The sequence below is a fragment of the Thunnus maccoyii genome, chromosome 2 (genome assembly GCF_910596095.1).
Source record: "Thunnus maccoyii chromosome 2, fThuMac1.1, whole genome shotgun sequence".
In the NCBI taxonomy this organism is placed as follows: domain Eukaryota; kingdom Metazoa; phylum Chordata; class Actinopteri; order Scombriformes; family Scombridae; genus Thunnus; species Thunnus maccoyii.
In genome coordinates, this window is record NC_056534.1 from 17,196,482 (window position 1) to 17,211,219 (window position 14,738).

General features: G+C 37.8%; 2 protein-coding genes and 1 non-coding gene across 3 annotated transcripts; 1 reads left to right on the top strand and 2 right to left on the bottom strand.

Annotated features, from left to right (window-relative positions):
- Positions 1-24: 24 nt before the first annotated feature.
- Positions 25-8,675, bottom strand: dnaja1 (DnaJ heat shock protein family (Hsp40) member A1). The gene is made up of 9 exons (XM_042427754.1): positions 8,577-8,675; positions 5,250-5,401; positions 4,895-5,084; positions 4,143-4,247; positions 3,674-3,901; positions 3,450-3,564; positions 2,996-3,111; positions 2,056-2,156; positions 25-1,949 (listed from the first exon to the last, which is right to left on the bottom strand). Exons 2-9 carry the CDS (start codon positions 5,379-5,381, stop codon positions 1,713-1,715), a joined length of 1,224 nt encoding a protein of 407 aa, XP_042283688.1. The 5' UTR covers positions 5,382-5,401; positions 8,577-8,675; the 3' UTR covers positions 25-1,712.
- Positions 8,676-8,694: 19 nt separating this feature from the next.
- Positions 8,695-13,501, top strand: aptx (aprataxin). The gene is made up of 7 exons (XM_042427782.1): positions 8,695-8,910; positions 10,355-10,401; positions 10,602-10,886; positions 11,044-11,103; positions 11,204-11,430; positions 12,427-12,530; positions 12,914-13,501. Exons 1-7 carry the CDS (start codon positions 8,781-8,783, stop codon positions 13,066-13,068), a joined length of 1,008 nt encoding a protein of 335 aa, XP_042283716.1. The 5' UTR covers positions 8,695-8,780; the 3' UTR covers positions 13,069-13,501.
- Positions 13,502-14,661: 1,160 nt separating this feature from the next.
- trnai-aau lies at positions 14,662-14,735 on the bottom strand. The gene has a single exon. It is a non-coding gene; the product is annotated as a tRNA-Ile (tRNA).
- Between the last annotated feature and the right edge of the window lie 3 nt (positions 14,736-14,738).

Here is a 14,738-nt window from a genome sequence, read left to right on the forward strand (position 1 = left end):
TCGCTCACACACAGTAAGACGACATTTCAGAGAGACCATCAAACTATTTAATTAGAAAATGTGAGCATAAACAGTAGATGATTGGTCCTAAGATGCGCACATCAATTAAGAGCTTGACAACACTTGACAAATATTATCTTTTAAGGATGAACCTTGAAATGAATTCACCTGACATCATGATTACTCATAAACTTGCATCTGCTTCAACAACAATTGTGAAACAAGTTAAGGAGCTCCCATTCTGGTGAGCATAGTTTACAATATCCAAGGCAAAAAAAAACTGAACAAACTGAAAAAAAAATTGCATCATCAAGTAGCTTCAAAACAGGCAGACACTTTAATGAGGTATCAGGTGTGCCTCCACAACCCCCCACCGACCCCTTTGGCATTTACAGTTAGCGCTAGATACATGACGAAAGACACACTTAATAGCTTGTGGGACAACAAGTTTAACTTGCTACGTTGATTAAAATTTGTCATTTAAATTCCAAATGTAGGTCCTTAGATAGACCAGGGAAATATTTCCTCATGTTTTTAAAATCTCCAAAAGTGAACAACCAGTGACAAAGCAAACATTAGCCAATCTTTTTTTATCTCTCGCATAAAGAGGGAAATCATTTGCCATCAAGGCAGCAGGGGCCTATTATAAGAAGCGAGTTGTCTGGATAACTTTCTGCTGAGTAAAACCCAGACAAATTTGTTCTGAGTTTAAAGTCAATTAAGTTATCCATATAATCCTCTTCTTGATCTGTTAATCTTTTTTAAAGAAGAGTGGCTTCTTACTCATGTTTGACCATTTGTTTCTAATACCTACCCTGCAGACATTCTGTATTTGACTATCAAAATGGGTTGCATGTATCCAGACAAGGTTTCCAAAACAATTATTTGACATCACCACAGAAAACTGATGGCAGCTCAGAAGTTAAAATGTTAAAACTAAACTCAAATATTTAAAATCAAACTTTAAAAAAAATTAGTTTGAACAATTACTTTACAATTTTGTGGCTTGAACCTAAATAGTCCTACCTGCCTGAATCACTATTACCTTCACTCACAACTCACACCTTCTTGTCACATTTTCAAGATTGTTTAGAAAATAGCCCTTGAAAGGGTAAAACAGCATAAATGTTTTAACTCAAGTCTCAATGCACATCTCCACCACCATCTGAAGATTGGGTGTTCACACATTATGGATTCAACAAGTCATTAACAAGTGATTTACAACAACTGTTGATTTAGTAACACTATAAAAAAAGGTTATTTTAATATTAATATTGGCATCAGTTTTAGTGTAACTGCGTAAAAAGCAGGGAGTCCTTGTTTAGACAAAGAAGTTTGTCTTTCTTCTGATGCTTCTGTGACACCAGCCCTCGTCTTTAATCACAGTGTGATTGGAAGAAAAAAAAGAAAAAGAAAAGAAAATAAATAGGTCCCAGAGATGACGAGGAGTCCCACTCACCTGGATCCAAGTTTACTCCTGGAACTTTAAGATACTCTACTCCATCCAAAGATTATTACATGGTGCTAAAAACAATCAGGAGGGCGTTGGGACACAGTTTTACAATTCAGCTTGAAAGAAAACTTCAACAAGTAAACAGTAACGATTTTAAGAAAAGTAATAAAATAAAAAGTGCGCAAATTTCCAAAAAAAGGTGCTTTGTTTTAAAAGATGAGGGTTTGGACTTATGGAATAAGAACAGACCAGCTGTGATTTAAGACGTCTGGCACTGAACGCCTCCAGTGCTGGCGTAGTCATCTTCATCCATGTAGTAGTGGTGGTGATGGTGGTGTCTTTTTCTGTTGTCAAGGTCACAGTCCTCCAGGTCGGCGTAGATGTAGAGGTCGTCGTCCATACTCTCTGGCTGCTCTGCATCCATCTTCTCTGGGAGGTAGCGCTCCAGCTCCTTAAGCTTGTGCTTTGGGAGGAAGTTGGCTTGTGGGAACACCACCTAATGGTAACAACCATTAACAATTTAATTACAACAAGACTATAGCAGTGCAGCACTATGTCTAGTCAGTAAAATATTTTCATGTACATGTTTAAAGATGCCTTACAGAGAACTGAATGATCAGGCGTCCTTTCTCAAATGGTCTACGATGCATGGGCATCCCTTCATTCAAGACGCACTTTGTGTCTCCAGGCTTGATCAGTTCCCCTGTAGAGAAAAACACTCTAGAGTTAAGGTTGCATCTTGGGCTTTGGGAAAGGGATTGTCATTTTTCACCATTTTATGATATTGTACAGAGCAAACAACTAATCGAGAAAATAACTGACAGATTACTTGATCATAAAAATAATCATTAGTTGCAGCCCTAGTTCTCTGACAATCTGGCCAAGTCCTAATGTATGTGTACGTACAAGTAAGTTTTAAGTTGAGTATTGTTTTGACAAAACACCCTCCGCTAATTTTTAAGTACAGCCTTATAAAAAAAGGGTAAATTATATTGTATTGTATTTTATCTGGTACAGAATTCAGTCTATCACAAATACAGTACAATACATGTAAATACTTTTTCACAGATTTCGTAAAGGATGCATTGCATATTGCCTGGCCTTGTCTGTGGCACCAGTCTTATGCATAAGTTTACAAATACAGTGGTTAAATACATTATGGCTGATTAATAAAATGCCATTAATGTTAGCAGTGTAATTCTCCCAAATGTTAGTGTATAAATATTAGTGAGGCAAGCATGTCTATACACTGGAATGTACAAATATGTACACTGGCAAAAGCAAGCAACCCCCCAGAAAACACAACATCAGGTCAGGACTCTGCAAATATATTTTGTGTGAAATAGTAAAAGATGCATTTGTAGTTTAATAGTAGATATTTGTTATCTTCCAAGAGAGGGAAAACTTGCTCTTAATGACACATTATAAATAATATCAAAACGAGAACACTCAAAAGAACACTGTCAGGCATTAAGTCTGATTGCTAATAAATATTAAACAAATACATGGGGAGCTGTGTGGTTAAGCAAATATTTGAGTGACCTGGATGCGAAGTGACGAGGAGAGTTCTGTTATCCAGTGTCTGAACGGGCTTCTGGAAACCACACAAAGCTTCAACCAGCTGCAACTCCATCGACATGACCAGGTCCTCTCCTCTCCTGAAGGCAACACCAAAAAACGACTTCAAAATAAAGATCATTTTACTGGGCTGACTGGAGGATTTAATATAATGTAGGGTAGTGTGTTGATAAAATAAAAAAGGGTGAAATATCAAATGGGACTTTGAGTAATGATTCAGATTCTTACTGACCTCTACTGACCAGAAATGGTACTTCTACTTCGGCTCATTAAGCATTTCTGTATTTAATAACATGCAATATATCCCCAATAAATACTGCATATACTACGTACACATATTACACTAATTTCAACAGAAGGGAATCATACATTCACTACATGAGTCACAAAAGACCCTTAATAACAGAGAACATGTTACCTGGTGAAAAGTGGATGTTCTCGCTGGTCCAGGACAATGATGATGTCACCTGGTTCAAGTCCTGGCTCCTGATCTCCCTCTCCATGGAAAACTATCTTCTGACCATCTCTCATTCCTGTGGCAGTTAAGTGACGAGGTGATGTATGTGCAATATTTGTTTGCTTTTTTGTTTGATCTTCAAGCAATCACAGAAGCATTTAGATAAGCTTTCCCTCCACTCTCACCCTTATCAATGTGGACCTCCAAGATCTTCTTCTGTCGCAGGATCTTCCGGCCTCCACATGCTTTGCAGCGGTCCTTCTGGCTGATTCTCTGTCCTTGGCCCTGACAGCTGTGGCACACTGTGGACACTTGCTGGACCATACCCGGCGCTAGTTGGCGCACGTGAACCTGCATGCCGGTGCCATGGCAAGACATGCACATCTGTGCAGCTCCTTTCCGACTCCCACGACCTGTCAAGAAAATAAAATGTCAGTTCAGAATACATAAACTTAAACGAACTAGTAAGCAAAAACTGGGTCACATTTACAAGAGTGATGCATTTTGTTAAAGGACAAAGAGCCTTTTAATGACCTGCTTGGATTTGCTTGTGCTGAAAAGCCTGCTTGGATTACCAAACGAATCCGGTGACAAACTCTAACAACAGCATGTAAAAGTGATAAAAAGCATGTGGCTGTACAGCTAAAGACGTACCTTCACATCTCTCACAAATTGTATTCTTCTGGACAGAAAGTTTTCTTGTGGCTCCATTATAAAGATCGTCCAGTGTCACTGAAATCTGATGAACAATATTCTTCCCTGGAGGAATAAAACATTGCAATGTAAGACAAATCACAGATTTCAACAATACTATATCTAGGAGTAAGGTTGTCAGTCGGTAAGATTCTATCAATACTGATTACTAGTTTCTTGATACCTTAAAATCCATTTCCTTCCATAAATGATATAGAACATGTTTATATAAACAAACCTAAACTTGCAATTGAAAATATTTTGCTACTTAAACATCCAACCACTCCACAATGAATGTGAATAAAGAATGAAGACAGATATGGGCTCTGGGTGGGGAGCAGTGTGTGTTTACTTTTTTTTTGAGGATCAGAACAGTTTAAGCAACCAAAGTGTAAGGAAAAAAAATCAAATGTGGTATACATACAGGTAAGACCTATTCTCTCTAAAATTAGTCAATATATATACTGTTATTTCTTATAAACACACTGCAGGTAGAATGAGGAGAAGATTCATTAGATCATGAGAAATTCTTGTTTTGTTGCATCTAAAAAGAACAGCTAGGAGAAAATGAAAGGCCTCAGTCAGAGATGTTGTAATATGATCAATAGATCAATAGAATGCCCTGGCTCAAGATATGTAACCATCAGCAAAGATGCATTTTTGATCCCCAAAGTGATCTCAGCAAAGTGATTATTTCTCTAATATTTACGTACCTCTTCTCTCTCTGTGCATCCGACTACCTCCTCCGAAAAACAAGTCAAAGATGTCCATGGGTGACGCAAAGCTCCCACCACCACCACCACCAGTTCCTCCTTCCTTTATAGCTTTTTCACCTCCACGGTCATACAGCTCTCTCTTCTGGGCATCTGACAGCACCTCGTATGCCTGTGAGATCTGCTTGAACTACAAAGAAACAAAAATACATACTTCTTTTAGGAAGGTATATGACACAAATTAGCCTATTTCAATGTTATGAGGAAATTTCCATCGCAAATCTACCATTTCTAAGTGAGGAAAATTAACCTGCCACTGTTAATGCTGTTTAATGAGTGAATAGCAGGTTCTTACCTTCTCTCCTTCTGTAGGATTTTTGTCAGGGTGATATTTCAAGGCTAGTTTGCGATAGGCCCTTTTCAGTTCATCAGGAGTGGCATTAGGCTTCACACCCAATATGTCATAGAAGCCCGTTTCCTTGACCATGTTTGCTTTGGAATGATAACCTAACAAAAGTAAAAGAAAAACACATTTAGTATCTCAATATTAAGTTCCACTGAAGTTCTACAACACTTCTAAAAACTACTTCACCAATGAATATCCTTTCAGACTAACCTTGCCTATAAATATTTAATCTCTGAACAAAGGATGAAACAACATGGTAAGAATGTGAATATGTTGCAATGTGAAAAAACAATCTGTAATTTGTTATTATGGCAAAAGGAAAGTGAATAATAAATACAAAACCAAAGCATATCATCATGTGGCCGAACTCCAAACTGCTGTGTGAGAGTGTTGCTGGTTGTGGAAAAGTTAGGCATGGGGCCTCGTTTCAGCTCAAAACCATGTTAGATATGAATATGATCTTTCCCTTAGTAAAGGAAATGAGAATAGAGAGGTCTTTCAAATATATAAAACACCACCACTAACTACAGTCTAATAGTTTATCACCAATATATAATTGATTAATCAACTAATTGTTGCAGCTCTAAAGTATAGCTATGCAGACACTTACAGAAAACCAATCTACCTTACTATCCACACTACATTATAGAGATATACTCATGCTGCCACTACCCTTAAAGCATGGGATGCCAATTACCACAGTGTCATTCGATTCATTACTCAAGACAGCTATTGCACTCATCACTGTGATATAAAGTACCAGTCAAAAGTTTGGACGCACCTACTCAAGGGGTTTTCTTTATGCCATAATGTGCCATGTAGGTTCAAAGATCACTGATGTGCAAATGAGAGATTATGGTGTGTTACGTTAATATAACATGTAATGTCCATGGGGGACATGCATCCATCTTCACTGTTTAACTCTAAGTTGTTTTGTCCGCACCAAGTTACCAGATGGTCAATCTCCCACCTGTAGGCAGGTTCATCCCCACCAGAGATGAGCCTAATGAGGGCTGTGTCATCCACAAACTCCAGGAGCTTGACTGACTGGTGACTGGAGGCGCAGCTGTTTGTATACAGGGAGAAGAGTAAAGGGGAATGGATGCAGCCTTGAGGGGAGCCGGTGCTGATGGTCAGGGAATCAGAGACATGTTTCCTCAGCTTAATGTGCTGATTCCTGTCAGACAGCAAATCTGTGATCCACCAGCAGGTAGAGTCGGGCACGTGCAGCTGGGAGAGCTTGTCATGCAGCACGGCTGGGATGACGGTATTGAAAGCAGAGCTTAAGTCCACAAAGAGGATCCTGTGTGTCCAGATGTTGGAGGATGAAATGGAGGGCCATGTTTACAGCATCTTCCACAGACCTGTTAGCTCTGTAGGCGAACTGCAGGGGGTCTAGGAGTGGGTCTGGGATGGATTTGAGGTGGGACAGTACAAGGCGCTCAAAAGACTTCATTACCACAGAGGTCATGGCAATGGCGTGGTAGTCGTTGAGACCTGTGGCCCTTAGATTTTTTGGGACAGGGATGATGGTGGAGGTCTTGAAGCAGGCTGGTATGTGGCATGTCTTCAGGGAGGTGTTAAAAGTCTCAGTGAACACCAGAGACAACTGGTCAGCACTGTGCTTCAGGGTTCTAGGGTGAGGCAGAGTCTGGTCTGGCTGCTGGGGTAGGGGTGGGGGGGTGCTCAGAGGTGGGCAGTTGTGGGAAGGCCTGGGCCCTTTCTGAGATGGGGGAGGTGGGGAAGGTGATCTGGGGTTGACGAATGGAGTCACTGAGAACGGGGTTGGGACTGTCCCATTATGATCTTATCCTCACCAAGTTAACTGCTGAGATGTTAGTTGAGTTCAGAGCTGAAGACACCATGACACCAGATCACAGAGCAGGTTGGCTTGAAAAGTTCCTCATACAAACTCTGAACTGGGGAAGACTGGTTTCTGGTACTATGCACCTTACTACTGGAATGAACTGCAACACAGCTTAAAGACACTTGTTGCTCCAAGGGACTTTGCAGTTTAACTAGCTGTTATTTTCCAGAATGTTTGTGATTGTTTCAAGTAGTGTCTATTATGATCCTGTGTGTATGTGACCTGTTCTCAAGCCTCTCTTGCAAAACAGATCTTGACCTCAAAGAGATTTCTTGAATAAAACAAGCTTAATAATGATAAAATAACATGTGTCGTGTAATAAGCAAAAAAGCATTGAACAAACCAAAATATGTTTCATATTTTAGATTCCTCAAAATAGCCATTGTTTGCCTTGATGACAGCTTTGCACACTATTGACATTCCTCCAACCAGCTTCATGAAATAATCACCTGGAATGGTTTTTAATTAGCAGGTGTGCCTGAATTTCTTCCCTTCTTAATGCAATCAGCTACCTCATCAAGCTGGTTGAGAGAATGTCAAGAATGTGTGAAGCTATTGTCAGAGAAAAAGGTGGCAACGAATACAAATGAAGAATCTAAAATTTAAAATATATTTTGACCTGTCACAAATCACAGGTCATCACTGACATCTAGAGTTGAGAAACCAAACAACCTTAGTTTAGTTCAAAGAGAACAACCAGGACGGCAGATCACAGAGTAGTTTAGCTTTAAAAGTTTCCTCATCCTGGGGAAACACAGTGTTCAGTATTATGCACCTGTTAAGTGCAAAACAAATTGAAGATGGGACACTTGAAGATAAGGTAGAGAGCGCAGTTAATCTTACTTCAGGTGTGGTAGTTTATTTACCTACATTGTAAATAAATAACGCAAACTGATAATGATGTTGATTATTTCCTGTGACATGGATGATGATTGTTTGTAATCTTATCTATATTTTCACCCTGATCAATATTTTGACCATAGGTCTGAGATAAAGTGAAATGACTAAATAGCAGATAAAGGAAATAAACAAACAAACAAACAAAAAACATACAAAGAGGTTAATTTATACTTTCACGCGTCATGCTTGTTTTAGTTACATTAGTTAGTGAATTTCCCCAAATCAAAGCTATCAACCACGAACCGTATGACCACCGCAGATTAAATTTTTGGCTGACATGAGTTTTAATCAATGTTTATACCTGAGCAACTAGCTGTTACTATATGCTCCTGATGAAAACAACAACATGATTTCATCTTTCAGGCCCTACGTACGTTAGCCACTTAGCCATGGCTAATGCTAACAGGCTAGGCTACCACCGGCTATCTATATTTCTGACGTAAAGCCAACAATTTGACTGTGACACTGGTATAAACAAGATACGTAAAGTTGAATTAATATGTTCTCACCTGTATAAAGACAGTAATTTCAATCCTCAGAAGTCGAGTCAGACTTGAGCTCCCGGTTCTTCCAGAATCTTCGTACTAAGGGCGAACATGTGACTCAGTGACGTCAATTTCGTGAGACGAGACGAGTCAACAAAACAAGCGTGGGGGCTAGCGGCCACAGCTTTGTTAGCTCTGTATGAAAAAAAAGCTACAAAAGATGTTAAAATGCCAATTTGCTGGCTTATCAGCGAGGAGGGAAATCATAAACCAATTCAGCTGCCTCACCTACAGACAGTCGTCCTGGGTCGAGGTCCAGAGACGACTATTAAAGACAAAAAATGCTCCCGGCAGCAAGGTAATCTAAGGATACATTGTATATTTGATACACTGTGGGCAAATACCATACTCATACATCAAAGTGGAAAGGCACCGAACCCTTATTTACTTTGTTATGGATTTATTTTGTTAATTATTTTAAATCACTTAAATGTGTAACAAACAAAAAACAACAACAAAAGCTCTAAAATTATTAAGGCTATGACTCCATGCAGCTACAAGACATTGGTGTTTCCAAGTCATATAAAATTAGAGACCAAAAAAAGAGGAAACAATGGTTACTGATACAAATTGGTCATATAAGAAAATGATTATCAATACTGATAAAGAAAAGCATTATACATCTTGTGTCTACACTTTATTTTATTACCATATTATTTATTGTACACAACATATTTTCATGTATGTTTATAGAAATATCTCTCACATACTGTTCATATTCTGACCTTCAGTGTCCCCTCATAACTAGCCTCTCTACCAAACTGAACCACAAATCTATTTTTCATTCACACAGTAAATACCTTATCACTAATAAATAAATGGGTGATGAGTCCTTAATTCAGCTTTCAGAGAGCAGAGAGAAAGTGTGTTTTTAGGTTTTACGCCATTTGTTTATGGACAATAAACATGCACAATCACATTATAATATGGTCATATGTTACCTAAAGCAGGAGAACATAACAGCCATCATGATTTCAATTAATGTTATTGAATGCAACAACCCTTTTTTGAATGGCGACTTTTGAATAAACACGGGTCAGTTTAACCTGGAACACCCTCTATGTACAAATATTAAAAACATTTTGTATATTCTGGGTCACTTTAGGTAAAGTCAGAAAATTTCAGGCTAAAAGAATTATGTTTAGGGTGTTTTTACTGCTCGTAAATGTAAAAATGGGTGAAATTTGACCTGAACAGTGTGTAAGGGTTAACATCCAAGTCTGATTTTACAAATACTGTTAAGTCAGAAGCTCATGTAATGTAATATATACAATAAAATACTATCAGAAATTACACATAACTTATACATGATGAATACCAAATGTTAATGTCATTATAACATGTTGTATTGGGTTTATTCTCTCACACACAAAAATAGGCAATAAGTTGCTAGATTTATTTATTTTTTATAACGTTTGCAGTGATTTCTCACAGTACTTCTATAATGTGATGTTTGGTTTCCACAATTTCTTCAAATCTAAAAATACACAAATTTATAATGTAAAGGTAATTATGTATGTTATTAGCTAAATACCATGTACTGTACATAGATGCAAATTTCTTGATCTAAACCTGAATTCTTTGTTTTCTTGAAGACATTTGAACATTACAGGACTTTTTAATCTGCTGTTAACTAAAAACCTTTTCTTCTAACTTTTAAAGTATAAATAATAAAGTTTAAACATTGAAAGAGTATTAATAACAAACTTTAACCTTTACAAATTTCATCCTTTCTCAACCAGTTGAATTGAAAGCAGAATGCAACAAAGGTTATATCAAAGTTAAACAGGTAAGAAAGAAATGAAAGAACATTTTATTTGCTTTGTGTGAAACTAATAATGTATTGATCTTGAATAAATACCTGTAATTCACTCTGCTACTTTGGATACACATTGTTTTTGGACCCATATGCTGTTTCTTTTAAGGGTGCCTGCAATAATGACGAATTATTTACGACACTATGTCTCATTTCTCGTCTCTATTCCACAGCTGGGCGTGAACCCCACCTCCATAAACTCTGTGGTGGTGGGTAAAGACAATGAGGTCAAAATGAAGCCCGGACAGCAGCTTCATATTGTCAATCAACTCTACCCATACACTGTACAGTTCAAGGAGGATCCCAACGGCAACCACAGCGGCACCAAAAGACCACGAGACACGCCTTCAGAGGATAGAGAGAGTCACAGAGAGGCTCCGAGCTTGAAAGCAGCCAAACAGCCAGAGAGAGAGAAGGCATCTGAGTCTGTCAGCCATGGAGAAGCCACAAAAACCAGCGTAAGAAAAGAGAGAAAGTTCAGCTTCATCTGGAAGGGCTGTGTGGATGTGCTCATATTTAAAATGTTCTTTTTATGATTTTGATGCTTTCAGGTGTAATTATTTTCTTGCATGGCATAATTATAGACATGAAACAGGTGATTGAAATCTGTTGCAGGAAAGTTTTGGACATTGGAGCCAAGGCCTGAAGACGTCAATGCAAGACCCCAAGATGCAGGTAGCTGTTTTAAAAAAAACTACCATTGGTTAATACGCACTCATTTAGATCACAGCTGAATTTTTGACTGTTAAATGTCCATATTTTCCCATATTTCCAGGTGTATAAGGATGACAAAGTGGTAGTAATCAAAGATAAATACCCCAAGGCTCGCTACCACTGGCTGGTCCTCCCGTGGCAGGCTATTCCTAGTCTGAAGGCCCTGCGTGATGAGCACTGTAATCTGGTGAGACACATGCAGAAAGTTGCTGACCAGATGGTTCAGCAGTGCCCACATGCTGCCACGCTACGCTTCCGCTCAGGTTACCACGCCATCCCCAGTATGAGGTAAGTGATAACTGTTTGAGCAGTGCTTTTGCACCAAAAGATCACACTCCATTCAGTGCAAATTCTGTATATTTTTTCATTATTTTCATTATTGCTATTTTATAAAGCAAAAAATATACTTTTTTTAAATGGATGGACATGCAGTATTTATCTACCTTTAACGGATTTGAGTTCAAGCTTTTAGAGTATGAAAATTAACTTGAGTGACTTGAAACTTGATTGACTAACTTGAAAGTCAGAAATGATCTTGTTAGTGCAAGAAGAGGTCAAATTCACACCTTTCTTTTAAATAAAATCCATGTTTGCTTATTGTTTTTCTTCTTGTATTAAGTTTCAGACACTATAGCTTGTAAATTAATTTTTGTGTTTGTTTGTCAGCTCAAATCTCAAGTGTCACCAAAAAAGATGTAAAGGATAGAGGGAACTTCCTGTCTATCTATACAGTAATTCAAGTTATAAACTTTTGTATCTAACAAAATCTGATCTCAGAGGTCAACTTTCATGTTCTCCGCTGTGACTGAACATAAAAACAATTTTCATTATCAACCTTGGACTTACATGTTTGGCTGTCTAGTATTTATTTCTGTTTTTATCTTTGTAATGTATAGCTACTCTGCTGCTTTCCATTGTGTTTTAATATTTAATGTTAGTGTTTAATTTTTCCTGTTTGTTTTAATGCATAATTACAAGTGCAAGTAAACTTATCTTGCCTTGTCTTACACAGTATAGTCAGAGTAAGTCCCTCGTACAGTGGAATTAAAGGCAAACTGAGAAAACTCTATTTATTACTACCCTGAACTCAACACTGCTTCAGTCCTGTTTCTATAGTGGTGACTCTGACCTTTACTGCCTCTGTGTTAAGAGTCACAGGCTTGATAAAAGAGAAGTGAAAGTACAATATACATTGCAAAATGGAGTCTGAAGCTCCTGAGGACACGTATGACGCACACACACACAAATAAAAATAACAAATGTTGTGTCTGTACTCCTTTACAGTCATGTACACCTGCATGTTATCAGCCAAGACTTCGACTCACCTTGTTTAAAGAACAAAAAGCACTGGAACTCATTCACAACTGACTATTTCATTGAGTCTCAAGGTGAGAGAAATGTCTGGAGGGGTTTTTGTTATTGTTTCATACACTAACTTTCCAGTTTATTAGGTGCACTTAGATACAACTATAAAGCAGTATTTAGTCTACCCTAACTCATATTATTTGGATGGACAAAAGATTAGAAACATCTGTCTGTATAACCTTCAACTTCAGCCTCCAAAATGGCAATAAAATAAATCAACACGTAGAAAACATTACAACCTTCATAAAGATAGGTTTTATTGCAGGGCTGTTTTATTTATACTGCATTCGTTTTATCTAGGTGTACCTAATAAACTAGCAAGTGAGTGTAAGTAGTTGATTTGAAGTTTACACTGCGTCTGTTTTATGTGGGCACAAACCACACTATGCTTTTTTTTTTCTTGCAGATGTCATTGAGATGCTTGAAACAAATGGAAGAGTCACCGTCAAAGAAGGAACGAGTGAGTTGCTGAAACTACCTCTCCGCTGCCACATGTGTCGCAAAGAGCTTCCCACTATACCGGCGCTGAAGGAACACCTGAAGTCTCACTTTCCCAGCTGAAGACGTGTCTTCAAATTCAAAACAACGCCACATGGGTTCAGGACTCTTGATATATTGGTTATTATTTTCTGCCAGTTAGTTATGATTCATGGCTATATAGAACATATAATGTATTTCATTAAAAATTTAATTATGGTAACACAATGTCCATCTACAGGTTTACTTGCATTTTCAGTGTGTTTGTTTGAGAGCAGTGTCACTGTGAAGATATACAGTGTATGTCGATTATGTTGGATGTCATTTGTTTTATTCAACATGTCAGGGCAAGACAGTCCTGAGATTGCACCTATTGTTCCTACATTTTCAAACATGTTTAAATATGTTGTATGAAATGTTTTGTAAGAACTAAATAATGTTTTTTTTTCTCCACAGTACAATTTTTGCTCAATTTCAATGCAGATTAAAGAAAAAATGTCCCATATCTCTTTTCAAATATAGGTCTACGTTTCATTTTTATACAGCCTTATGTGAAATGATCATGTAAGGTGTTACAGTTATAGTAACACTTAAAATTTGCCACTCTATCATGATTTCTGCATGTAGTAATAGGAAAAATAGCTACATTAATTTGTTTCAAATGAGGCCTTATGACCATGTGTTTGTATGTTTACATTGAAGACAGTAAGGATATTTGTTTCAGGACTCTTTCAAAACTTGTACTGAGGGTGGCAACTATAAACAAGAAAAACTTGCCTCATAAGTAAAACTTAATTGATGAATTAACATGATGTCAGCCTGGAAACAGAAGTGGGATGACCAAGTGGGATGCTGTAGACATTACACATGTTACTTTTCCACACAAGTGGGTTTGGAGGAGCTGTCAGACTTTTTGTTATGCTGTGAAAACAACATTAATATTTAAGACATTTGGAAGAGTTGGAGCATTACCTGACAGTCAAAACAAAGAAAATGACCACTGTTATAGAGAAAGGTGCCATTATAGAGGCTGGTAGCAAATAAGCCTCTCAGCAACAATGCTTGGCGGAGTATTCATCTATGTAAATATTAAAATGACTAAAATTGGTACACTTAAAGCCTCTACACCCACAGTGCTTATCCCTCCCTGTCACATCTCTCTTGCTGTAGTTTATTACACCTGTAAGGATGAGACAGCTTTACTTTTATCATTCTTGTTAGTACAAAGAGTTTGATGATTTCTTGTAATTTTCACCATAGCAGGTCTAATCATCCAAAATAGTGAAAACGTGTGTGGCGGTTTCCAAGGCTGTCAGTAAAATGAACAGCTCAAAATTTAAAGTCAATACGGCATCTAGTAAGGTATCTAAATACATACTTAAAGAGTAATAAAATATTTTATTTTCGATTGTGTTTCAGTCACATTTAAAATATTAATATGAAGAAAATGTCAGTTCATTTGTAGTGCAGGAAGTATTGACTTGTGTTGGTTAGTTTTAGCAGATGTGTTGCCTTTGTCGCCATCCAGTGTGAGTTTTTATACAGGCAGAGGTACAAAGCTCCAGGATTTAAGCTTCGACATTTAGCTTCTGCATGTTATTTAATGATAAGTTGTTGAGTGTAGTGTATTAAAGCGTCACTTCACAAGTAAAATGTCAAGAGGGAAAAAAAGCTAGTTGGCCCGTACGGGGATCGAACCCGCGACCTTGGCGTTATTAGCACCACGCTCTAACCAACTGAGCTAACCGGCCATA